The sequence below is a fragment of the Athene cunicularia genome (genome assembly GCF_003259725.1).
Source record: "Athene cunicularia isolate RWA chromosome 1 unlocalized genomic scaffold, athCun1 chr1_part1, whole genome shotgun sequence".
Taxonomy (NCBI): Eukaryota; Metazoa; Chordata; class Aves; order Strigiformes; family Strigidae; genus Athene; species Athene cunicularia.
Window position 1 is genome coordinate 56820039 of NW_020799091.1, and position 26133 is coordinate 56846171.

Sequence of the window (26133 nt, forward strand, 5' to 3'; positions counted from 1 at the left end):
AAGGAGACAGCTGAAATTCAACGGCCTACAGACTTTTTGTTGTTGTACTAAAACATTTTAATAGGTTGTTGAAAAAGCAAGTTACATGTCTTCTGAAACTATAGTTTATAGACAAACTTTCAGTGTATTCCAAGACAGTAACTTTATGATATGATGCTCTACCTCACATTAGAAAAGCTTACTAAAATACAAAACTCATATACAAGCATGTTTAGGACATGTCAAGGTAATGTCTTTTGCTGTCATTTTTGATGCATGAAAACCAAGATTTATTAATTAAAAAATGATGCCCAGTTTCCTTCATTTTGTTTTAGGAATGTTTTAGGTAACTGCTTTTAAAAAATAATTCAATGCCTTGAGGTATTTTTTCCCTCAATTTATTGCAGCTTTTGTGACCCAGGGCATTTTACTTTATGTTGTCTTTTCTCTATCTCTTCGTGACATGCACATAATATTCATCTTGTTCTACTGATTACAAGTTATATGAACTATTTTGATAAAGGATAAATACTTGCCCTGTGAGACATGTAAGCTATTCTGAGTATGAGTTACCCTGGAGTAACTGATGATTTTTATTTTTTTTTTTCTGTTCAACTTAGTTTCACTCATACTTAAAAGTAATGGATCTAACTACTTCTTCATGGTTTTGGTTATTCTGTAGGCCATATATTTATTTGCTGTTCTATTCAGTTTTATATTGTTATTGCATTATGTAGGTTTCCAAAAACTAAAGGTCAGTTTGATTTCTTAATATAATCAAATTTCTAACTGCCCTTTTTATCTCTGCAATTTTTTTTCCTTGTACTCTTTTCTCAACTCCACCCTTCTGAGGCACAGTGTAGCAAATGAAAATGTCATCTTTGTCACTTCTTTCCTGCTTTTTGACTGTGATGCAAGGGAATGTATATGTTTCCAGTTCTTTATTTGGAGTTGCAGGGGTAGGTTGGATGAAGAAATGTACTTCAACACAAGTAATTCTGGGGAAGAAAGCAGTTATTCTGGCAGTGGTTTCTGTTAGACTTCAAGCTTTCTAATATTCTCATCTGTAAAAGCTTAATGCTTTCTCATGTTGAATTTTATTTCAGGACCCCTACAAATCTTTTGGCCTGCCATCCATTGGTAAACTGTCTCAATATCAGGAACCATTGCACGTGCCAAGTGTAAGTAACTTCATCCTGGTTTTCATAGGTGCTGAGTGTCTCTTCTATAGACAGACACTATAAGTATACAGCAACTTTGTAAATGGGGCCTTTTTTCCAGATTTGTGCTGGGGGGGGGAATACGACATGACAATGACGGGACACACACACGACACGACACAGGACATGGCAGTACTTATTTGTGCAACCTGAAAAACTGCTTAAAAACATACAGTTCCAAACTGGGTTTAAAACATTCAAATTGGGTATAACAGGAAACCATTATATACTGAAGTATTTTCTTACATTCTATAACTTTCAGCTTAAGTTTTTCAAACACAACTTTAGTAAAAGTACTGTGGTCGTTAGAAAGGACAGTGAAATGTTTAGTCAGCTCTTTAAGCACAGAGAACTGGGCACACCAGTGAGAAACTGTCAGTGCTTTATGTTTAGCTTTGTAGACTTTGAAGAGGAAGTTTGTTACAGCAATTATTACACGTGTCAGGATACATTCTAAATATATGGAAAGGCTGTAACAAACAGTGTTTTCTGCTGCATGTAAAGAACAAGGACACAGCCTTTCTGTAAAATGAAGGTAGTTGGAATCATAAGTGCACATATACATGACACTGTCAGTTAGTGGAGTGATGAGGCTGTACCATCTGTGAATACGATTATTCAGTCTGATTGCTTGCACGGAAAATAGTGAAAGATTACAGGAGGAATCTTAAATGTGGAGATGTTATTGGATATATGATTTATTTTGCTTCTTAAATTGTTTTTGCCCGTGTACTTTCCGAAGGGACCTGACCCTTTCTGGTCTTTAAGGCTTCATGCTGTGTTCAAAGCCTGAAAGCAGAAAAAAAAAGTGAAGATCTAAAAGGCATTATGTGATCTTAAAGAGGAGATGAGGGAAAAAGGTATCATAGGATGTATCTAAACTTTTTTTTTAACGAAACAGAGTGTATTTAATAAGAATTTATAATGAATACTCCAGTGGTTGTTAGAAGTTTTCACCATGTTGTAATAGCTAACAGGATGTCAAACATTTTGCCCTTGCAAGTTTTTGCAATTTGCAATTTTCCAAACGTGAGACCTGTTGAAAGTACAAGTGATAATGGACAAACTATACCCCCTACAGTCTTTGTCCCACCAAATCTTTCTTCAATTAATGCTGCAGCAGGAGTTTTATGTAATAACATTTGCGCTTGTGAGCCATCCATACAAAGAAAAAACAATTAAAATGCCTTAAATGTTCTGCTTACTGCTGTTATTTGCTTGTGTGAATGTTGCATGTCAGCTAAATGGACCACGGAATAGATAAAGTGATTGGGTGCAGGAGAGTGCACACTAAGCTTTGTCTATCATTATTGCTGGGAGCAATCAAATTGATGCCAGCAGGACAGTAGACGCGTTGACAGCTGTAATTATGTATCTCCATGGTGATCACTTTTGGCCTGTCATGGAGGCCCATGAGTCCCCTCCCTTGCAAGCATTTAATCAGATTGGGCTGTCACTTGTCAGGTAGACGGGGTGGGCTGGGAGTTGTGCTTAGGGGGAGAGGTGAATTGAAAATGAAGGGTGGGAGATGCCTGATTGCTTCACGTGGTCCATTGTAGTACCAAAGAAAGAAATTTTAATTACGCTGGAGGCTTCAGAGCAATGGTTTGAGGAGCTCATATGGAGTCTCTAGGCTGTTCTCTTTCTGTTTACTTCCATTGTCATATTAAAAATGGAACAGCTATTTTTATGTAGGCATTCATGGTTTGGTGTCTTAATACATATTTTCTGCCACTGTGAAACTAATTTATCTCCTGAGAATGTCATGCCACTAAGAACAAAATTAATATGACTAAAAAAGTTCAGCATTACAGGCCCATTGTGCCACAGTGTTTGTTTTCTGCATTTTAGATTTTAGAATTGCCAGCACATTGGCTTAAAAAAAAATTAGCAGAGGCTTGTAACGTGTTGCAGAGTTTGGCTTATGAGTAGTGCCAAATTGCCAAATGCATTTTCAATTAATTTCTTCTGTGTCTCAAGTTAGCTCTGATTGTCTACCTGTGCCTGTGTGTCAGCTGCTCACGCTGATGAAACTGGTGTGCATGGCTGTGTGAGGATGTTTTTCTTAGCCATAGGTAGGAATACACTGGCTATTTTTGTATCATGTAATCTGTAATTTCCTTAGAACGTGGTACTCGTACCAAATTTTTTTCATCTTTGATAATGAAGCTCAAGATAGGTAACCACAAAACCCCGTGTTATGATAGTGACCATTTATGTTTAATGGTCTTACACAAGATAGCAAATGCACTGCCATATCTGAAGGGCTTCAGCATTGCTCTTTGCCAGTATGATCAGCAGTCTGGTCTTTTAATGTCTCTTACCAGAAAGAGAAAACTCTTAGACTTTGATATGGCAAAGAATTGAGAAATATTAGAACCTCTATGTGTTGGTAAGTTGAATTTGATGCACTAATAGTTCATTGCAGGACCGGGACATAGATTGTGCTTTTTTTCCCTCTTAAGCCTTTTTTGTCTTTCAGTTTACTGTTCTAGTGTAATAACACATAGTGGTAGTACAACAGTAATAGAAGTGTTGAGTACAGTAGGCTCTTAAACACTAGCCTTTCTTGTTTTTTTTTTTAAAATATGGTGTAAAAGAAAAGCAGTATGTTAAGCAGAAGTAAATGCTGGAGGTCCAGTAAGCATTGCTTCTATTTATCAAGTTAAGCACATTGTAGTGAGTATCTGTTGAATTAGGGTTTCTTTTTCATCCGATATTCATTAAGTTCTGTCACACCATATAGTTTATAAAATCACCTACTGTTACCAGGCTCCGAAAAATGTAAGCACCACAGGAAGAATTGAAGATGGTAAATGTATTTCTTTTCTACTGTCATTTCTTTGGTCATCTCCAGTTTATTTTATGAAAATTAAGCTTCTACAGAGGACTCCAGATTTTTTTAAAAAAGGAATTATGTAGTAGTTTTTAAAGAATTTCAAATTCTCACTATAACTTTTTCTTTTTTTCTGATATTGTACTTGGGGGGAAAAGTGTAAATGATATGGTGGTATGTATGAAACTAGAAACATAGAGCAGGCAGAGCATGTAGTCAGTAGCCTCAGATGCCTTACATTAACTTTGAGGTCTGACTAACCTGCTTACTGTGGGACTGAAATATGCGCCTTTCATACTCATATTTCAAAATATGGTATACATGTATAAATACATGCACATATATAAAGTACCCTTGCTCTCTTGCATGTAATCACTTTATAGGTGCTACTTTAGAGACAAAAGTCACAGTATAATTCAAGTATGTGCAGAGTATGTATGTCATACCATCATGTCTTATATATGTATGTACTGGGTATTACAAAAAAATGTCATGGGCAAGGGATTTATCTGGGACTGAGTAGGTAAATTAATTCTTTCTGATTTGAATGTGGGAATGTGTGCATTGACTTTATGCACAGGTAGACATCCCGGGAGGAAGGATGGTTTAGCACTTACAAGAAGGGGAGGTGGGAAATATGCTGCACGTTTTTTTCTCTAACCATGACATATCTGAACTACCTTCTCATTGGCAGCTAATGTTAAATGTACCTGATATGGGTAGTGGGGGGGGCCTAGTTAAGCATAGATAAAGCACATAGGGGTAACATGTGATAAAAACGCCACAGAAGTGCTACTGCCTTTACATATGAACAAATATGCTATACAAATAAACATATAAGAAATAATATATAAATATATTTGTATTTACATATTTATACTTACATATGAGTAAGTACATTTTTAAAAAATAAAAAGAATATAACATCATAAAAACTAGTTAGACCATCTTCCTTGCTGAAGAAAGTGAATATACCTGCTAGGGTATCTTTTTATGTCATTTGGATAATAAAGTCATCATCATGCCCTCATGTGGATTCTGTAGACAAGAGGTTCTACATGTGGTCCCTTGATAATTGCCTAAATTAAAATATTAAAGGCCTAACAGCCGTTGCGTTGACCTTTTTCTGCCTTGCTGCAGACAGATGAGCTGCTGTTTATTACAAAGGTTCCTTCCCACAGGTGAAGATTTAAGTGAGATTCCAGGACCCTCTTTCCTACCCCCTTTACAATGCAGTTTATTGGAGCCCTGCTGCTTCAACAGCTTTGATTAGAGCCCTCCATCTTTATGATCCCCAGAATGCGTTTATCACACTCAAGTTATTTTGTTTAGTTTTTAAAAAATATTTCAGATTCCAGTGCTCAAAAGCAGCAATTTAATAAATATTTATTCCCCAGAAATTGCTCATTTGAAAAGTTTTATATGGCTAACCTCATTGCTACAGTGATGAAATCAAACTGAGAGATGAAAACAAGAATCAGCAATATACTAACTAACTTGCTGGCTGGTTAACAGCAATCAGCCTCTTCAAAAGAAATTTTTGAACTTGTGTTATTTTTTTCCATGAATATTGCAGAATCAGAGCTTTAATTGGGGCTGTGTCCTTACAAAGCAAAGCCATGGAAAAAGCTGTGTAAACATTAAAGCCTCAGAGGAGCAGCAGCAACAGAAAAAAAATGTTTTACAGTTGAGAGGGTGAGGCTGAGAAGGAAAGTGTTACAGACATGAAAACCACAGGATCAGTATTCCTATGGAGCTGATAAGCAGAGCTCCAAAGTTCCTGCTGAAAGCTCCCTACTTGTATTCCTCCTGGAGCCCTTGGAAGGACTGTAGTGGAACATGGGGAACATGATTACATATAGATGCAGAAAGGATGTGATTATAAGGGGCATCCTTCATGCCAGCTGTCAGTCAGAAAAATAATTACAACTGTATTTTATTACAGGAATTATATCAGAATTGGGTATGTTCAGAGTTGAAGTTTAGAGTGTGTAATACAACCTCAATTGTTAGATCAAATTTAATGTCTTTACTGTGCTTTCTAGGAGAACAAAAGAGAATTTTGACTCTCAACAAAAAGAGAAAATAACTTGCAAGTATTTTTCCTAGTGGAGGAAAAAGCTCCCTTTCCCTCCACCCATCTTCTCTGGTAACAAATAATTCTTCTAGTTTTTCAAGATGAAAAAAATGTATGCAATAAGCTTTGTGGATGTTATGTTTTAAGCCTGTCAGGTAGATTTGATCCTTGTGTTAAAATACTTTTTTTTCCAATATATAATTATTTTTACCTCTGATTTTTTTTTTGAAGGTACGTGTTGACAGTGGCATACAACAAGGAAGTGATATTAGCATTTATTATGATCCTATGATCTCAAAAGTGAGTTGATGATTATTTTTCAATATTTTAAAGGTATGAAACACTAATTTTATACACAGATCTTTTAAAGGATGTTAAAGTATGTTAAAGGATTGGTAAATCAGTATTTTAAAGGTGCTAAGCATAACATGCCTTAAGGGAATGTGAAAGAATTGAAGGAAAATGTGGAATAGAGGAAATCTAGTGTCACTTGTAAACAAAATTTTTTAAATCTTTTGACACTGTAATTATTTGTCTTGCAATTTCTGATTACTAAAAGGATTCTGATTTAAACAGAAGCCATTACTTTGAGACTTAGCTGCTGCCATTCTATCTTTTTAAACATAATGTAGCCAGAACTAAAATTTCAATAATTCTGACTTCCAAAAAAAATCAGTGAAAGAAATGGTTGCTAATGTCTCTTAGTATTAGTTCTTATTCATCAGTAACATGCTGGTAAAATTAAAATATGACATTATAGTCAGAGTTCAGTTGTCAAAAAAATTGACACTTAAATCTTAGAAGTTGGTTGGTCATTAAAAGTCAGGAGAGTCAAATAGATGTTGAACGTCTGCTCATATTTTCTGTGCACCTGAACAAGAAGAGAGCTGGTTTAGATGCCTTAAGTTTTATGAAGCAAAAGTGATTGACCTTCTTTCATTGAATGGGTTAAGAGATCTTATTTTTCGCTTGATGTTTTAGAGAGCCTCTGAAGCACAGATACAGCAATGTGAGATGTCTTTGTGACTGCAGAAGTTCTACAAACCATTTTCATTTTAAATGCCATTCAGATTCTAAAGACAAACATTATCTAATTTCTAGGTAACTAAAATACCTTTTTTTCCCTGTTTTTTAGCTGATTACCTATGGCTCTAATAGAGCTGAAGCACTGAAAAGAATGGAAGAGGCTTTGGACAATTACGTAATTCGAGGTAAATACAGAAATTTGGGTTCCTAGTGTGATAGGCTGCCATCTATTTCAAGAAAACAGCTTGAAAATGTAGTAATTAGCAAATTGAGTAAAATTCCCGCTTCTTAAGTGCAAATTAAACCAGGAAAAGCTTGTGTTAATTAAGCTGAGAAGATACATCAAATCTAAGGAGACTTCATTTTTTTCTCTGTTGTTTTTGCTTGAATATTATGAGATAAATATTTAAATAATTTCCTTAAACTCATAAAGCATTTTCACTGAATGGTAGCATATAATTCATTTATTATGTTGTAAGGGGCAAAAAAAGGCCACTGCACTGTAAGAAATTTCAAGTAGTTGCCATTTTATAGTGGTTTAGTACATTGATTGTGGTCAAATAATATCACAATGCAGTATTTGATTCTCTCTATGTATTTTTCTTAGATCCAAGGTAATTGTTTAGGTTTGGGCAAATACAGATGTAGGCTGATGATCAAAATGTGTTTCGGCTCTTGCTGACTGACAGCCTAGAAGGAGCCGTTCTCCCAGCCTTTCCAAGCAGCAGGGGTGAATTGGCCATGACCGCTTTAACTCCTTTTACGTTTTAGAGAGGGATGTTTTGGTTTGTGTGGGAGAAATCTTTTGATCTTCCTCTGTATCTTATGGAAAATAGGATGGACAACTCAGGATAGGAGAGGGGAAAATGGGATTTTTAAAATTTTTTTAAAAATCTTTTCATAAAGGTGATTAGAGAAGGGAGCTGTAATGTGGCAAAACCGTCTTCATTTTACCTCTTAACGGTGTGGGTATTTGGGGGAGCTGGTTTTTTTCATTACTAGTCAGTATCCTTGAAGGACCAGGATAGGTGGAAGGCTCCTGGAGGATTTGCTGTCTTTGTTCCTTGTTTTGGTTGCTGGACAGGTTGTTCCATGGTTTCAGATGGGAGAAAGAATTGTAACACTTTATTTTAATTCCTCCCCTGAATGGCTGGGAGAAAAAGCAGCAGAGACCTCATATAGTAGACAATCATCTGAGTGTTTCTGTAAAACTTGGTTTGGCTTTAATGCTGTCTGCTGAATACTACAGATACCATGTCAGTCTGGAAAGATATATCTACCTAGGGGAAAATGAGCATCCCTCTGCTACAGTGGAGCTAGATAGGTGGTAGGATTAACCATTGTAAATGACCTGCTAACTCTGAAGAGGGTTTATGCTGGTGCAACTTGAGCCATTAGACTATTACAGTACAGTGTGCTGATGTAAACCCCTGCTGTATAACAGCAGAGTAAATTTATACGAGAGGGAAATTTATACTGCTGTTGCTAGACTGATGTGAGGTGGGGTTTGGTTTTTTGCTTGTTTGTTTGTTTGTTTTTTTAATGAAGACTCTGGATTCAGACTCAGTTGTATTAATAGCAAATGGTACTTGAAGGATTATTTAATAAGAATATTGGAATTGTGTATGGAGCATCATCTTTTACTGTGTGCTACAACATGGGATAGAACCTCATTGTTTGTTCTTAGGTGTTCTACACAGATGTGTATGTACCTAACAACAGCTCCACAGATACATAAATACCTACAAAGGATATAACACCTTCCATCTGAAAATTACTAATTTTCATTCTTGATTTTCTTTACAGCCTTTTATTAGTATGTATTTATGCATTTAAGTGTTCATACCTGATATCTCCATAGTATTTCTATCTGTGAAAAGGCTCTTAATCTAGTAAAAACATTGAAAGAAGTAATAAATGAACTACAGGAGTAATGTATTTTTTTCCTAAGTATTACAAAGGACAAATTTTAATTTACCACAGGTTTCAAAAGTAGATGAATTTCCATAACACATTTTTAGTTGTGGTGGCCAGTGGTTTCCATTTGAAGCCAACAGGATTTTTGTGTAGTTTCTTCCCAGGGTTTATTAAAAATGAAACATTCATGGATGTAAAAGTATCTCTTCACTTGCTTAGTGTGAATGATGCTTGGTAGGGCAGTTTGTAGAAACTGGCCTATCTGTAATGTTCTGAACCGCTTTGACACATGCAGAACTCTTCCTTGTTCAGAGGAATTATCTCTAATAAGTTCAGGTAGGCTTAACAGGTGATGAGGAAGTAGTATATTGGAGAAAAAGAATAAAACATCTGAAAAGTAAAAGCAATTTCATGCATTTTTTTCTAAAATAATTGTGTATATATTTGCTTGAAAATGTTGGATGCTATGTAAAACAATATTAAACCACCTTGATCTTGTGTGAAAGTGACTCACGTGAAGTCTTCTCCATAACAGTAAAAGAGTTTTTTCCTAGTTTTGAAGTTACTTAGTTTTTTATTTGAATAGTGAGCCTGTACATAACTATTTAGAGATCACCGTAGTCTTCCTGAATAGCATGCTCCATATTCGTATTTCTGAACACAGTCCTGTCCCGCCCCACGCCCCAGATTCTTTGGAAATTTCCAGCTTTTATGTTTGCTTTCTGTTTTAGAGACAGTGTTGTGTTTTTTTTTTCCTGTAACAAGTCTCTTTTGAGTTACAAAGCATTTTAGCTAAGCAATACCAGCTGAAGTCAGTGTGAATTGTACTGATAATATATACTCTGAGAATTTAGATTTAAATTCCCAAGAATTGCAACATTTCTGTAAACAAAAATGCTGGTTCACTCACATAGGGTGGGAATGGGATGGGGTGACTGGGTAACAGTTCAAGGACCATCTAATGGGTAGCTTAGGGACTTCTAATGGAAGATGAAGTCTTTCCCATCACTTCTGTGTCACCAGTTCAAAGCAGACAAAAGTTGGTGAGGACTTTCAGTCACTAATATTTTGATGGTTGCTTACTGACCTGCACAAAACCAGTGGTCTCTGTCTAGTTCCTAGAAGGTTGTTTGAACAGATGCCACCATATAATGTCATTCATGACAGTCCCGGCAGAGAATCCAGGGCATGAAGTGCCGTAGTGACCATCTAGGAGGTGACTCATCCAGGCTGAGTTGGACAGTGTGAAGTGCAAGGATTTTGCTGCTCCTTGTCTACTGGCTGTATGAGCAGACATTCAGTTTCTACTCTGGTGCTTTAGGATATCCAAGAGTTATCCCATTCCTTGTTAACTCCATTCTACTTACAGGGAACAAATCCTCAGACTACAGTCTTTATTGACTTGTTTTCTAGGACCAGGTAGTGCCTGGCCTTGAATCCATGGTTCAGCTGTCCCTCTCAGTTAAATCTGCCTGACAACATCACGAAGGAAATTAATTTAATTAAATTTCCAAAAATAATATTTACAAAGAAAGCAGACACGCAGACCTTGAGTAAATAATATTTTAAGCAACCAAGACTGCATGATATAGTGCCTGTAATAGCAGTAGCTTGATTATGAATGCTGAATAAATCAAATTGTGATATTATATTTGCAACAATGCTATGCTCTGAAAATGCCTGTTGCCTTAACATTTTATTACAGTTTGGGCTGGTACAACTTGCACACACTGAAATAGAAATTCTACAGTCTGTTCATTGGTAAATGCTAACAGTGTGACTAACGATACATGGTGGTCATGGGAATGTAATTTACATCTTATTTTCTGTGTAATATCTGTTATTAATGGGAGCAGTTGAAAGTCCAGGATAGCTCTTCTTTGAGAACTGATCTGAATTCAAAATCTCAGTTGATACTTCTGAATGGGGAAGGGTCTAATTAACATTTTTATCCATGGGTTTTCTGGTATAGTTCAGGATCTAACTCAGACTTGTCTCAAGCAAGTACTTTTTGTTTTATCTAGTGGCTACTGGAGAATTTGTGAATACTGAAAAGTTTAATATGTTGGTCAAGCATAGAGGCACTGTTCTCATTGGGATGGGACATGAGTGGCTGTTAATAGTTCATCTGTCTCTTGTTTTATGCCACTTTTCTTCAGAAACTTAAGGCTTTGTTTCTACTTTTTAATTTGAATAACAGAGTAGGGGAAGGATGCCTTTCGGTGTGTCTACTGTATGTGTAAATACGATGTGCAATTTCCCTCTTCTCAGTTTCTCTAAGATTTTAGCATGTGTTTGTCATGTCATTTTTGATGCTGAATAATCTGTTCATTTTTTGAAGACATATAAAACCCAGTGTTAAGTTCTGGAAAGTTTACGTATAAAAATTGTATTTATTTCAATAAAAGAAATGGACATATTTATGCAGCAGGTAGAATTGATAATCGGTTCACCAGAGGTATGATTGGGCAGATAGCTCATATGCTTGACTGCAGAGATTCCTGTAATATCTTGCCTTTGACCTCTGCTTTTTATCTTCCCTGCTGATTCAAATATAAAGCAGTAACATGAAATTAGCAGTCTTTGTGTAAAGTCAACTGTTCTCTGTTGAGATCCTGCTTGCTGTGAGGAGGGAGGAATGTAGTAGACCATTTGGGAGAAAAGAGTGGAAAAAGGTTGGGGAAAAGAGTAAGCAGCAGATAGAGCTAGGAGTAGAAATGAGGGGGAAGTGAAGGAGCCACCAGCTGTGGGCTGGTGGAGTCAGGGGGATATTCCAGCATGTGGTAAAAGAGTGAGCATAGAAAGGAAAATGGAAACACGGTAAATAACTGTGGTGAATATTTGACGGGAATGGGACTATAGAGGTGAAACTCTGATGTGAATAGAGATATGCCAGAACAGTGGCAGCAGAAACTGTTGTCTGAGTTTTTGCAGCTGTGAACACACTAATTGGGAGGGAAAAGAGTACTGTCCTTAGAGTTGTGGAGAAAGCTTTGGCTTTGCAGGAAAAAGCACCCAACAAAAAATCCCCTCTTTAATTTCATATATTTCAAATAAATTAGTTTTCAGGTACAAAGATTTTCACAGTAAACTTTAATTAAACCCAAATGTCATCAATTACTGAATGATTTTGTCTTTTATATATTAACTTAAAAGATAATTCTCAATGTGTAACTTGTAAGTTTTATACTCTTCTGTATTCTGATCCCATGCAGGTATGCCAGTGCGCTCATTTGTATTGCAGACAAAACAATTTTATGTGTAAACCAGTTTTCCTGCAAAACCACCACATAGTATCTGTTCTTGAAAAAGAATGAAACAGGCCTTGTTTTCCTGGTTGTATTTCAAAAAAGTGCTGCAACAGATTGTACAACCAAACTGTGGATTCTCCCCTTTGCGTAGCAGAGGGAACAGGGGCTGGAAGTTCTGCAAGTCTCTGTGCTCTCTGTCCCTTTGCATCGGGGACTAGCTGGTTCCCAAGTTTGTCAGCGTGGAAACTGAAATTGGAGAAGGGAAAGCAACAAACTTCGTTCAAAACCACAAGAAGGGACCATTGCAGGATGCTTGGAAACATCAACTTGGAGCACAGATGCTGGCATGAGGGAAGATACTCCTGTTTCTCCTCTGCTTTTCTTCTTAAGCCATTGCAGGGGAGGGAATGGGAATGGCAGCTTGTCAGTGGTACATTACAGCATGTAGTTTAGGAAGGATTACAGTCAACTGCACTGTGAAGGGGAAAGAAGGAAGGGTAGTTGTAGTACAGGCTGATCAGGTAAAAGAGGAAGGTAATGTTAGTGATGCAGTAGAAGGGAAATAAGGTTTATGTGGTTGTTTTTTGTTTTTCTTTGTCAGAGGAGTTTTGGCTTTTTTAGTTAAGAAAAAATGAGTTGTGACAGTGAAAAACTACATAAAATGCAGTGTGCCAGATTGAGGAGGAATTGAAGGACAAGTGCTGTTATCTGTAGTTATGCCCCCTAGATATAATGTTGTCCTGCTGTTCCATTCCCCTTCAGAGTGGAGGAGTGGCAGAGGAGATGGTGATGGCAGGATGGCCATCCATTTTATTTCACTTGTTTTTAGCAAAGCCTGGTTAACTTCTGCTTCCAATTATTGTGCTGATTCAAGCATTTGTATGTGTTTGCTAACACCATAAATAATGGACTGAGGAATCTTACTAAGAGATTCAGAATTGCATGCAGTACAAGAATTTAGTTTCAGTTTGAATTAATGATTTTTACAGTAGGAATTTACCATATATACTTTTTCCCCCCTTTATTCTGGTCTATGAGCCTGTGAGCTCAAGACTTTAATATCAAGAAGAATTAATGTTTTAGCTGAAATACATGTTCAGCTCTGAGGGTCAGTGGTGTACTTGATCCTGTATGAGAACTTTATGTGGATGTTTGTGTATTGAAATTACAAAGCTAAAAAAGCCTTTCTTCTCACTTTTAGATGGGACTTTTTATGCAGATAGCCTGCTCTGAAGTGAATTGGAGCAAAACACAAGCTTTGAAAGACAATTAAACAGTTGAATGTTGAGAGTTTTAGGGAATATTATGACAACTTTGGAATTGCAAACATGGAGGCTAGCTGGGTAGCAATCATGAACTTTGTAAAGTTCATGTGTTGAAAGTGATATTTTCATAGTCTCTGCAAATCTATGATAATGTTCTTGTTTTAAGTGGAGAGTAACATAATCAGTGTTTCATAATGCTCAGCGTAGCGCTTCATTAATATTTTATTATTTTTGGTTTGAGAAGTCAACTGGGATGCCTCCTAAACTTCATAGCATTTATTCTTATTCTGCATTTATATTGATTGGTGATAATTTAGCTTTGCTATTTTTTTAAAAAGAGAAACCTCTAGTACTGTACTCCACACGTTTTCGCCATCAGTAAGTATGCAGATAAAATTCTTTCTATTCCACTTAACACAATTTGAAATTATCAGCAAGTGAAGTATATTCAACTGCTTATCTACAGAGAGGCATGTAGGACTCCAATTAAGTTTACATGGATAAATGCAGATTTGTTTGCAGACGTCAAGATGACAGAAGCTTAATACTGTAAAAAGGCTAATCAACACTGAATATGTTTAGTGTCAGTAAATATTTATAGTGAAATCATTGCCTATGGTTTTGTGCCTTGGCATTCCAAGTTCTGATTTTTAGTGAGTAAAAATGTGGTGTGTTATCCTGTTCATAAGCCTGCTATAAAATTTTTGTTTTCTATAAAATTAATTTTATTACCTTTTTTCTTCTTTGTGTTTTCTTGGGAAGACAGGTTAGGAGTTAGGCTATGGTTTGTAAGTTAATAAAAAGTCTGCTGTATTTAGCAAGGTTTTAAGACAGATGTAGTCCAGAGAATGAAGAAGGGAAGGGAGGCAAGACAGAGACAGGCAGTATGGGGTGTAATTTCTCTGCTTATAATTTTATTTTTTTTAATGAGGATTTCTTCAAATAGTGGTTACTAATCAGCTCTGGTCTACAATGTTATTATTTAGTGTGCTCATGGATTCATTAGGCAATAACTACAGTTTAACTGGGAAATTAATTGAACCTTAGGAATACATGTTTGTTTTATATAAAACACACAAATACATAAATATTTTAATTTTATTAGCTCTCCGGAAGTTAATTGCTAGTCCCACTCTCTTTTACAAATGTATTTTGGAAAAAAGTGTGTCAAAATCGAAATCCAAGAATACATCTTAAATTGAACTACTACTCATGTAATATTGTATGAAGAATACAGCCAAGTGAAATAAAAAATAGAGGTGCAAGAAACATTGATTATTATTTTTTAGTATGTTTTGACTTAGAGAGAAGAAGAATAACTGTAACGGCAGTTCTGCATCAGTCTTTAACAGTGTAAAAAGGTGATGGTAAAATGAAATTTTGTTTTCTGGATGGGAAATAAATTGCTATAGTTTAGGATTTTGTTTGTTTGTTGGAAATGTTATGGCTTGTCAGGTTAACAAATGTGATTTTGTTCCTGGCAGACTGCAGACCTGGTCAAGAAAAAGAAAAATTCCCTGAAAACCATTGCAACATAAATACAATATACTTCAGTTCAGTGTCTAACTTTGCATGAAATAAGCGCTGCCTGTTAGCCTCTGTTTGATCCTGTGAGAGTGTGGGGCTAATGTCTGGCCAGTGTTTTGGAAGCAGCAGGTAGTCAGGAGCAAGCTGCTCTAGGGGTCCATATTTCTGTAGCTTAGCAGTTACTCACACACAGATGGAGACCTTATGAACTTTGACAGAGGTCACGCTAAATTGCAAATCTAAAACTTCTAGACTTCTGAAGGATTACACTGGTACTTTTTTTTTTTTTTTTAAAGCCATACAACTGGGAACATCACTAAAGTTATCAACTCAGTTTTGAGATTTAGATCAACCACGCAGTCTTGCTCACATAATGATCATGGAAACTGATAAAGATAGCCTTTTATGATACTTTAAAGGGAAACTTGCATATTAAAATTTTAATTTACATATGTAAACCACATTTGTTATATTGCTTCCCAAACACCTAGGCTTGTCTGCTCTACTGAACTTGTTAAAGGAATTTTGGAGCTTAAAGCACTGCAGAGTCCTCTGATTTTTTTGATGCTTATGAGTTAGAAAGAATTAAGATACCCATAGTATTTTTTTGATTTCAAGTCTTCTGGGGCAGGCAGTTGAGACACCAGGCTCTCTTTCAGCTGTCATCAGCCATCATCTCACCAGGGATCTTAGAGCAGTTTAGGAAAGAAAAACATGAGATGATATGGTTACACATTGTAGTGTGTTTCAATGCTCCCAGACTTTGAATCCAGGATTTAAGAGGTCCTCTTTTGTCTTTTAATTATAGTGCTGAAGCTGTACTTAATAGATGAAAATCTCTGTGATATTTCAGTGTATTATTCAAATGAAAAAACTTGGAGGGATTTTGTAGCAGCCAAAGCAAGACACTATTTGTTTCCCAGTTATAGTAATTTAGCGTAAGATTTCTTTTTTAATTTTTTGTTTAGTGGAGATGCAATTTGAGTTTCATTCAGTGTTTATGAAATCAGGGTCCATGAATGACTATCCAGGTCACAGACAGCAAGGAGACTGATCCTTTTTTAATCAAATGGTCAAATTTTTATCTTGTCAACATTGAACTGGTTGTGTAATGTGCTACTTAATGGCTCATGAACTAGTCTTTAAAGCTATGACTTCATGATTCAGTGAGGCTGAGTCTGACTCACTCGATGTGCTGAAAGTGGTTTCAGTGGTGGCCACACATAGAGCTTGAAAATTCACACCAGCAACAGACTGTAGGGGAAAAAAAGCTTTAAAACTGTTTGAACTGGTCTGCACATAAAATAACAAGAATGTTATTTGTGCATTTAAACTGGAAAAACGCAAAGTAGGAGAGCAAAAGAATCTTGTTCTGTAGTCCCAGCAATTTGTAGTCACTGTACTGCTAGTGTCCTTGCTTTGAGGAGATCTTGATTGAGAAAAAAATTTCAGATAGCTTAATTTGCAGTTAGGAGACGTGAGTTTGCAATTAATTCTTACTCATGTTACTTTAAACTAGAGGTATTAGAAAAAAAATGTGCATATAACTTTTGAATCATGTCATTACTGTATTAATCGTAATAACTTGTAAGTAAACATATCTAAATTTAAAGTTCAGAATCTTGTACTTTACAAGAGTTATGGGTGCACAGACAAGTTTTTACAAGATAAACTAGTCTGTGATGTGCTCTGCGTTTTATACTTAATGGTGTGCACCTAACACCAAAGTTCATGTGACCTGGCAAATGCAATGTGACTTTGGAGTTGCCTGCCCCTGTGACACTGAGAGGAAAGAATGTGAATCACTTTCTATTTCCTGAAGGGCAAGAATGTGCACACTGACAGCTGAGGTTGGATAACCTCTTTCCTATAGCAGCTTCCTCATTTATCCATACCTGGAATGGATGAAGCAGCTGCATAAACTTACAGTTTATGCTCCTGTATTGCGTGTCTATTTCAGCTTCTCTTATGAAAAAGTATTAATGTTTTTGAGGCAGTGTTATTCTCTAGTCATGTTGAGATTGAACTGTTGTGGCTCTTCAAATTTTATGTACTATCTCTTTCCAAAATTGAGAAGAGAGTTGAGATAAAGACGGTATTTTTCTTTTACCTGCATAATTTTAAACTTTCTTTTCCACAGGTGACCTGTGCTACTCTTAAAAGAGAAAGTATCTACTCTGAAAATTTTTTAGAATGCAGTAGGCAGAAGATAATTTAAATTATCTGAGTATTTTTTTCTTAGGGTTTTTTTGCGCTTCCTTTCCTCTCCCACCTTCTACAAATACTTCTATTCAGTGGAATGAGATTTAATGACTATCACATTCAGTGCTAAACTGCAAGTACTTCTTGCAAAGTGCAGTTTAGCATTAAGTTACTAAGTAAGTTACACAACCATGTTAAATTCAAAGGAAAATAAAGCTTGAAGGATTTAAGAAAATCGTCTAGTTCCACTGCCTGAACTAAGGTACGCCAACTGTATCTGCATCCTGACAGGTGTTTCTTTAACGTGTTTTTAAAGGTCTTCACTGACTCCAGAATTTTTCCCTAGGCAATCTTTTTCCAGTATTAACTATCCTAAGTACATATCTTGTACTGACATTTACTCCTGATTATGTTTTTTCCAGCCTACGTTAGAAATGGGATATGATTTATTCGTTAAAGGAAGGGGCAGAGGACTTACTGTTTTCTTTGTGGGTACCAGACTGATACAGGCAGCATCCATTGAGCTGTGTGGCTTTAGATTTAATTTGTCAGAAGTTGTCTTTCTTTGTTGGCACAAAAAGCAGGGGAAAAGAAGGAAGAGAAAAATAAGGAAAAAAGAGAGAGGAGACAGGCTGAGAAGTGGAATGAAAGGAGATAAAGTAAATTAGAGAAAAAAAGAGGTATAATATTCAGACAAATTAAAGGACAAAGGTGGCTGTATGAACTCTATGATAAGTAATTTTTTAATTAAAGATTTTTTTTTTTTCTGTGAGGGTGAGGCTACATGCCTAGCAGGGTCATGCTAGGGGGAATATGGGGCATTCGATAAAAGAATTGGCCAGACAAGGTTGGATAAAGGTCTATATGGAGTGAGCAGTAGATTTCTTTGTTTTGTCAGTTCCACGCGAGTCTCTTCCAGATGGAAAAAAATGTTTTAAAATTACATACAGCTGATAAAACTTTTTACTGTCTTTCATTTCTGTGATTGGAGTGTAACACGGCCAATATCTTCCACAGGAGTGTGAGTATATAAGGTGGCAGGGTGACAAGGTGGACCAGAGTTCACTGAAATGGGATTGATGCTTATAGTCATGACTAATGTGTCATTTCAAAGACCTGGCTCTGGTCTTACCTATGTATCTGCTAGGACTGAACCAAAATTTTCTTGCTTGTGCATGCTGGTGTTTGAAGCTAGATGTTTGAATTAGACTTGATGAGGTGAAAAATTGTAAAGTTTACTTCTTAATTAGAATGAGTGTTTAAGGAGGCTATGTTGAGGCAGGAGTGGAACAAAATTGGTATATCTGCTTTGATTACATCAGTCCTGTGGTCTCTGAGTTGCAAACAAGTATTTATTCTACCAAGGTAAGAGCTCATACTTTCACAAGTTGTTTCCTGCTGTAATTTGTGATGAATATGTTTACTTGATTCTGTATTGATTTTTTGTTTTCAGGTGTGGCTCACAATATTTCTTTACTGCGAGAAGTGATTGTTCATCCACGCTTTGTTCAAGGAGACATCAGCACTAAATTCCTTCCTGAAGTCTATCCTGATGGTTTTAAAGGTTTGTTCCATTTGGGATTGTTTCTATTTTTTTTTTTTTTCCCTTGAGTGATGTTGTTTCTGATTGTTATTCCTTTATAGACTAACATGTCCCCCAATTAGTATTTTTTTTTCTTAAATGTATCTGTGCATCCATGCAATTAAGAGTTTTTAAATAATGCATAATATAATTGAAACAGTTACTTCCCTTTACTTTCAAGAAGGCAAAATACATATTTTTAGTGACAAAATAGTAAATGAAGTATATCCCAAGTCAAGAAAAACAATTTGTAGGTGATACGAAATATGTAAAATAAAGATCAGCTCGACTCTACCATGCTATTGTGCTTCATTACAGACAGTGCTCCTACTGTTAACTGAAGATAAGATTGTTTTTTACTCAAGATTATTGCTTATCCAGTGAGTTTTTGCAGCATCTTTAGAATTGCCTTTTCGCACCCTTCGTATTCATTGTAGCACTGACTTGAAGGATCTGGCGTTTTGTTAGAGTAGTTAAGTAATGTGGTCTTACTGCTCATTACACTCAGCAATGGGTATCACCTTGAAATTGTTAACCCATACACTAGGTTAACTTAAACACAAATGTAAATGTTTCTTTACAACATCCCAAACATCTCAGCTGCAGTCATGTGTAACAACGGTTGGTAGAGAAACGTCAGTAAACAAATAGATTGGTTTCCTTTTCACAGAGATCAAATTTTAAAAGGTTGTCTCCTCTCTCAACTAATCTGCTGTAGGTGCTTTCTTAACCTGTGTAGTCAGAGACTCAGTCCTGCTATACAGGCCTTACACCTCAGCTGATATTCATCAGGCAGAATCTCTTATTTATTTAAAAAAAAAAAGGGCAGTGTTTATAGCTCATCATTCATGGGTCCTTTATGAATCCCATGGAGATTCTTTTCTCTCCCATTCATCATTAATCCAATGTGGCAGAATTCTCATCCCACTTTGGAGACAACACTGCCAGATTGGCAGTCATTGGACATGACTGGCACCTTGCCAAATTCTGGTCTCGTTAAGGAGCAGAACAGATTTTTCTTACCTCAGGACTCAGTATGTAAGTTTGGTGCAAAGAATATTCATCCACAGAACTACTGTATATCGTGATGTAATTGGCAACTCTGTGTGATACAATTGTACATGTGGGATTAATGCATCCAGCTTGTTATTGGCTCCTGACTGTGGCCAAAGCAGTAGGAGTTAGTCACCTTGGGTGGCAGTAAGCTTGTGATGGTTGAAGCTCAAATGGACTTTTGTCATCTTTGCTAAGGTGTACTTAACTGATCTTCAGGCAACTCAGCTGTCTTTCATCCAGCACAGGCTTGAGGGTACTCTAAAGGCTCAGTGCTGCTGTCTGTCTCCCTTCTCTGACACTTTAATACGGAATCCCATGTCCTGTATCTTTGATGATTCTGGGACTTTTCAGTCCTTTTCCTCAGTGGATTCAGTTCCTGTAAACCAGCATAAAACTCCTTTTTTTTTTTTTTTTTTTTATTGTTGCTGCTTTTGTTGGGGTAGTTTTTTGAGAGTTCTTGGGTTAAATCTGGTGAACTTGAGCAGATGTGCAAAGTGAGTGGCAGGCTAGGAATGGGGAGAAGGGAATAGAGAAGAAGGATAAGGATGTAAGATGTTAAATAGGTTTATAACATTTTGTGAAAAGGCAGCCTTACCTCACAAAACTGGGAACAATAAAAACATAAACCATTCTACCCTTCTTTGGGATAATGTGTCTGTTGGAGCCCTTAGTCACTTGTAAGAATCTGGGACAGGTTTTGCTGACCCAGGAGGAGGCTCCTTGTCAGTATTTTTGACTACAGAAAGTCACTCTTGTCTTTTGTTCTTCTATTCTTGTTTAAATATTTTATATAGCAATGTTAACTGGTATATAATCAGTTAATTACTTGTTGGTCCATAAATTGCAGGATGACAAGAAATTTGTTTTGGTGTCATCTGACTTGAACTGTATATGCATGTATTTACACAATACACACTGATGCAAATGGCTGATAGTGTCGCAGTCTGAGGTAAACAGTAATATTGTATTAACAGAGCCTTAAAGGTAAGCTTTTGCTTTGGACACCAGAAGACACAAGAAGAGAGATTGTAACAGTTCATAATAGAAACTAATGAATGGCAGGCCTGAAATAACTAGACTTTGCTCCTGCTGTATGAAAAGTCTCGCTCTTCTTCCATGTATCCAATACAAGCATACATTAGCTGCCTTAATGATAATAAAATGCAGATATCATTATTACAAAATAGTTGTATTTTAAGAGTACTGATTCAAAGCTCACTGAAGTAATTGATAGCCCTTTTAATGATGTAGTTTGATCGGACCCTTCTGTCTTAAAAAAAAGTGAGCTGAATTAGAGGATTTTTTTTAAGTACATATTGAGAAATATTTCTGCAAATGCAAAGACTTTAATGGGAACTGTTGAAGGCAAGCGAGGGTGGTGGGCAGGTGGCAGAAGCTCAGCAAAAGAAACAAAGGCAAATTAACTTATGCAGTATAAGTCTTCTACTCACTTCAACTAACATTTTTATGTAAATACCCAAGGTATACTTTTCTAGGATGGTTTGAAAATGAAGTAGCTTCATTTATCTTAATATTGTTTATAAAAGACATGTGGCTATAAGAAAGATCTGGGATAATCTAAAAAATTAGAGCAATGAGTAGCCAAAGTGGATTTGGAAATACCTAGAAATACGTACTGTTGTTAACAGTAGGAATCTATACCAGAAGAAATTTGTAAATTTTGAAAATTTAAATGAAAAAAATGTCAATGATGTGTACTATATTAATGCTCGAGCACATCCTATGTGTTTCTTTTGCAAACTACGCAATTACCACTGTTGGTCTGCATTGATGGTAAGTAATGAATGTCAGCTGTGTTCTTTCTGGTGACTGCAGGAAGTACTGGCCCATTTCTTATGTGCATTTTTCTTCAAATATAAATATTAACTTTAGTCTTAAGAGTAAAATAAGAGATGCTTTGTTTCCCAGTCTCATTTTCAAGTGTTTCATTATAAATCCTTTATTAGAAAGCTTTTACTATAAGTTAAGAAAAAAATTAATTATTAGAAATATCTTGGCAGCTTTTCCATTAACCTGTGATGCCCACTTCAAATTACATCTAGAATGGAATGCTTTGTAATTTTCATTATTACAGTTTAACTCTTTTTCTTCCTTTCTTTAAATAAGCATTCATTAACAAAATCAGTTTGTTTATTGCAAGTTATTTTAAAATATTGTTGTGCTGAAACTAACCTTGCTTAGGATATGATTAGTGTGGGAAAACAGCTGCTGTCATACCCTTTTATTGTCTGTGAGGGATGGATGGCTAGAATGCCGGCTGGCAGTGGGTCAGCTGGAGTGGGTTATTGCTCTAAGCACACATGCATGTTTTGGGGGCAGTGAGGATCTGAGGGTGGGTGCAGCAACACTGATTGGGTCAGGTGACACAAATATGTCTGTCTTACAGTGGCTTCACAACGCAAAAATGTTTGCCAGCTATGCAGGAGTAGCCTATACTACCAGATAGGGTATTGTCAAATGAGCTTCTGCAGCTTCCAAGCAGCCTGGGATGCCTCTGCTTCCTAAACTGTCTGGTGAGAAATATACCATTATCCCTATTTTATAGGCACAGAAAATATCTCTGTTTTCACAAAGATCCAAGAGGAGTCTTTGACAAAGAACAAATTAAACTGAAGGATCATTCTTTGTGGTTCATTTTGCTTCACAATCTTTTCCTGGATATCTGTTTTAATACTGAGGTGGGGTTTTTTTAAATGGTCCACTCTTCCTCGTTATTAAATGGTGTCTTCATGTTTGGTCAGTCTCTTTGGGAGAGACATCCTGTGGAAATGAAAAATGAGGCATTTTCCAGGAGTTCATCATGAAAGTCATATCAAAACTTGGGATGGGGGTCATGGTGGGGAGGATGGAGAAGGGAAAAGGAATACTTTACTTCCCTTCTCCTAGCATATATTCTCCACCTCATTTGGGTGGAGAGGAAGAGCAGAAGTTCTGATGGATGATTCTTTATATTAACTGGTTTCTAATACACAAAGCAAGAAAGAGGAAGCACCTCTCTGTCAGAATCATCTGGGTTGGAAAAGACCTTGAAGGTCATCCAGTCCAACCATTAACCTAACACTGACAGTTCCCAACTACACCAGATCCCTCAGCGCTATGTTGACCTGACTCTTAAACACCTCCAGGGATGGGGACTCCACCACCTCCCTGGTCAGCCCATTCCAACACCTAACAACTCGTTCTGTAAAGAAATGCTTCCTAATATCTAGTTCTAAATTTAAGTCTGGAGAATTTTATTATTAGTTGAAAGGGGTAATGTAGCTTCCCCTGGCTGTGTTACTGTTAGAAGAGAGAGGACACTTGCTGTTATATCCATTCATCTTCTCCACACTGGAATCTAATCTTTGTCTTAATTTTATGAAACTACTGGATTATAAAAATTGACTTAACAGTTTGCTTGACTTTCTTCTTTCTGGCAGGTGAAGCTAAGAGACATTTCTTGGTTTGTCACTAATCCCTTTATAATTCAGAATAGTAAGAGGTTTCCTTTCTGTATGCTACGGCATCCATCTTACAAATGATCACGAGCTCTCTGAGAGACATACTTCTTCACTGTTCTGAATGGCTTGAGATTTCATACGCAGACAATATTGTCTGTCTTTGACCATTTGGGTGGAATAAAGCTCTGGTGGACTTCAGAAGAAGTTAAGCTCTTTAATAACATCCAACTTTGTTTTCTGCTTCAGCCTACTTGGTATACGTGTTATCTGTAATGGTCAACTTCAAAAATCCGTTGGGGGAAAACTTGAACCAAAACAGACCCTAGGAGTGATATAAACATTACCTGCCTGGGTATGGATCTGAATTATGCATTGCACTTTCCATCTTACCGATTTTGCTTTTAATTTTTATTCTTCCCAATCAAAACCCAGTCACTTTTCAAATATTAAGTAACAGACTGGGGGACATAATTTTTTTTTTTTTTTTTTTTTTTTTCTCCTGTAATTGATAGTAGGAAACACATTTCTAGGACAAAATGCAAATGAGACTGTTATGGGAAAAATGACCTTTTATGTAATTTAATTTGAAGTTGGTTATGTAAAGTAATTGCATGAACCTTTTTGACTCAGCTTGGGGGATAGTGGGATAATATTGATTTAAGCAATCATAACATCAGGGAAATGAGAGAGAAAAATACTTTCTCCTTGTCCTCCTTCCGATGAGGGTTCTGTCATTTAGTGGTAATAGATGCGTGTGGTCTAGTTTTAAATAAGAACAACAGTGCTTCCACTCCTTTAGTTGTGACTGAATTTTATAGTCATTAATCCTGTTTTATGTTCATCTTATATAATTCATCTCAGTGATGATAGTGATAATGTAGACGTATATCCCAGGTTGAGCAGAGAGATTTGGGAGCTGGTTTACATTTTATGGTGGAGTTGAAATCTCCCTGTAGCCCAGGAGTCTGCAGTAATTAGAGTAGAAAAGAGCAGTGGCAGTAATTCCCATGTTGGAAGCTGAGGAACCTTTGCTACTTATTTCACTCCCTGTCAAGGCAGCACGTGGACAAATGCCCCAAAGGTAGCTTTGTTATTTTTCAGATTGATCTTCTGTATGATGAATGTGAAAGACTGCATTGTTATAACTTTATTGATGGTGAATATTAACTTATACCTCAAGACATCCAATTGGAATCCTGTGGGGTGACTTCTAAAGTAAAATAATAATTGAAAGTGAAACAAAGGTATCACTATCTGGAACATTTAGTGTATTTCTAAGTATAGTAATGTAATTGAAATTTTAACTTCAAAATGGTTTAAAATTCTGTTGAGCATAGCAGCAGAGTAAGAGCAGAAGGCCGGGGAAATGGGACTGGAGTTCAGAGAACTAAAGCAGTACCGACAGCAGTTTGTCTTGTCTAATAAAGGTAAATTGCCATCCTTAGGAAGCAGCTTTTAATCAAGCTTCCGAGGTATGCCTCCAAAGTTATGCTAAGGACATTCTGTGGTAGGACTGTATCTTTATTGCCAAAGACCAAAACATCATTTTGATATGTCCTTATTAACAGTTTGTATTATCTCCCAGAAATCCCACATTGGATACTACAGTCATGACCAGTTTCTGCTTGCCACATCTATGCCACAACTGATGCAAATAGCGACAAATAGAGAAAGCGGATAAATATTTTTTTCATGTTTGTGATAATGAAGCGGTGAATGTGACTCTTGATCAGTTGTTAACCTGTTTCAAATTATTGACCTTTGTTCACTGTTTGGAGTTTGATTTCTATTGAAGATACAGGGAGAAAATAGTTTTTGCAGCACAGCAAGCGCAAAAGCAATTATTGATTTAATCCAAGATGAAGGTCATGCAATGAAACCTTCAAATTGGGATCTTTCTAGTTTTACCTTGTTCCTTTATATGAGTTGATACTACCAGTGAGTGTTGGAGCAGGTGGGAACATGCAGTTTTGATCACGTGGACTTGTCATGGGTGTTAGGGTGACTGAAAAGCAAAGGTTTTAGAATGGATTCCTGATGTATCTTTAGTTGAGACATGTAAACAGATCATCAATTTTAGATACAGTCTTTTGGAAAAATTACCTCAGAGCTGCTTTACTGTGTGTGTAAACAGTTGGAAAACTGGAACATTTCAGAGCCAGATAGTTGATGTTTCTGCATTGTATAATTATATAAGGCTTATATATACATGTATATATGCGTATATATACATATAAATAATGCAAAATTTCAGTGTTTTTTGACTTTCACTTTGCAAACTGTTTTTCTAGTAATTGGCAAAGGAAAGATCCAAGTTTGTTTTTCAAGTCAGTTCTTCAACCTTTCAGCATTTGTATTTCTGCATGTGTTTGTTAAAGTGAGGACAGTTTCCATTTCAAGGCAGTTAAAAAATAATAAACACTGAGCAATGAAGTTGCAGTAATCTTTAGCCAAAATATGCTAATATGGACTAAATTAAAATAGATTGATGCAGATAATTTTCTTTTTTTTTTTTTTTTTGCCTGTGACAGCTCCTTTGTGCTGTTAGCTGGAACTGTGTGTTTCCATCACCATGGCATGATTGCATTGCTGAGGTGGACTCTATGCAGTCTTTTTACCTATCTGTATTTAATGTGCCCAGTGGAATGATGGGTCCTGTGCAGAAGATGTCCTGCTTTGAAATTGTGCACTTGCTACTGTAAAGTCTGCCCCAGTCCTTTTCAGAGGCCTCCAT

The 26133-nt window shown here is 36.4% G+C and overlaps 1 protein-coding gene across 6 annotated transcripts in view; it reads left to right on the top strand.

Moving 5' to 3' along the window:
* The window catches only part of PCCA (propionyl-CoA carboxylase subunit alpha), a 231330-nt gene that overhangs the window by 67077 nt on the left and 138120 nt on the right, over positions 1 to 26133 (top strand). For all 6 annotated transcript variants that reach the window (XR_003397837.1, XM_026843145.1, XM_026843136.1 and 3 more), the window contains 4 exons: positions 1086 to 1160; positions 6344 to 6412; positions 7248 to 7323; positions 18754 to 18864. Coding sequence is in view for 5 of the 6 variants with exons in the window: in XM_026843145.1 (XP_026698946.1) it covers positions 1086 to 1160; positions 6344 to 6412; positions 7248 to 7323; positions 18754 to 18864 (331 nt within the window). In the remaining variant the exon portion in view is untranslated. The remainder of the gene's footprint in view (positions 1 to 1085; positions 1161 to 6343; positions 6413 to 7247; positions 7324 to 18753; positions 18865 to 26133) is intronic.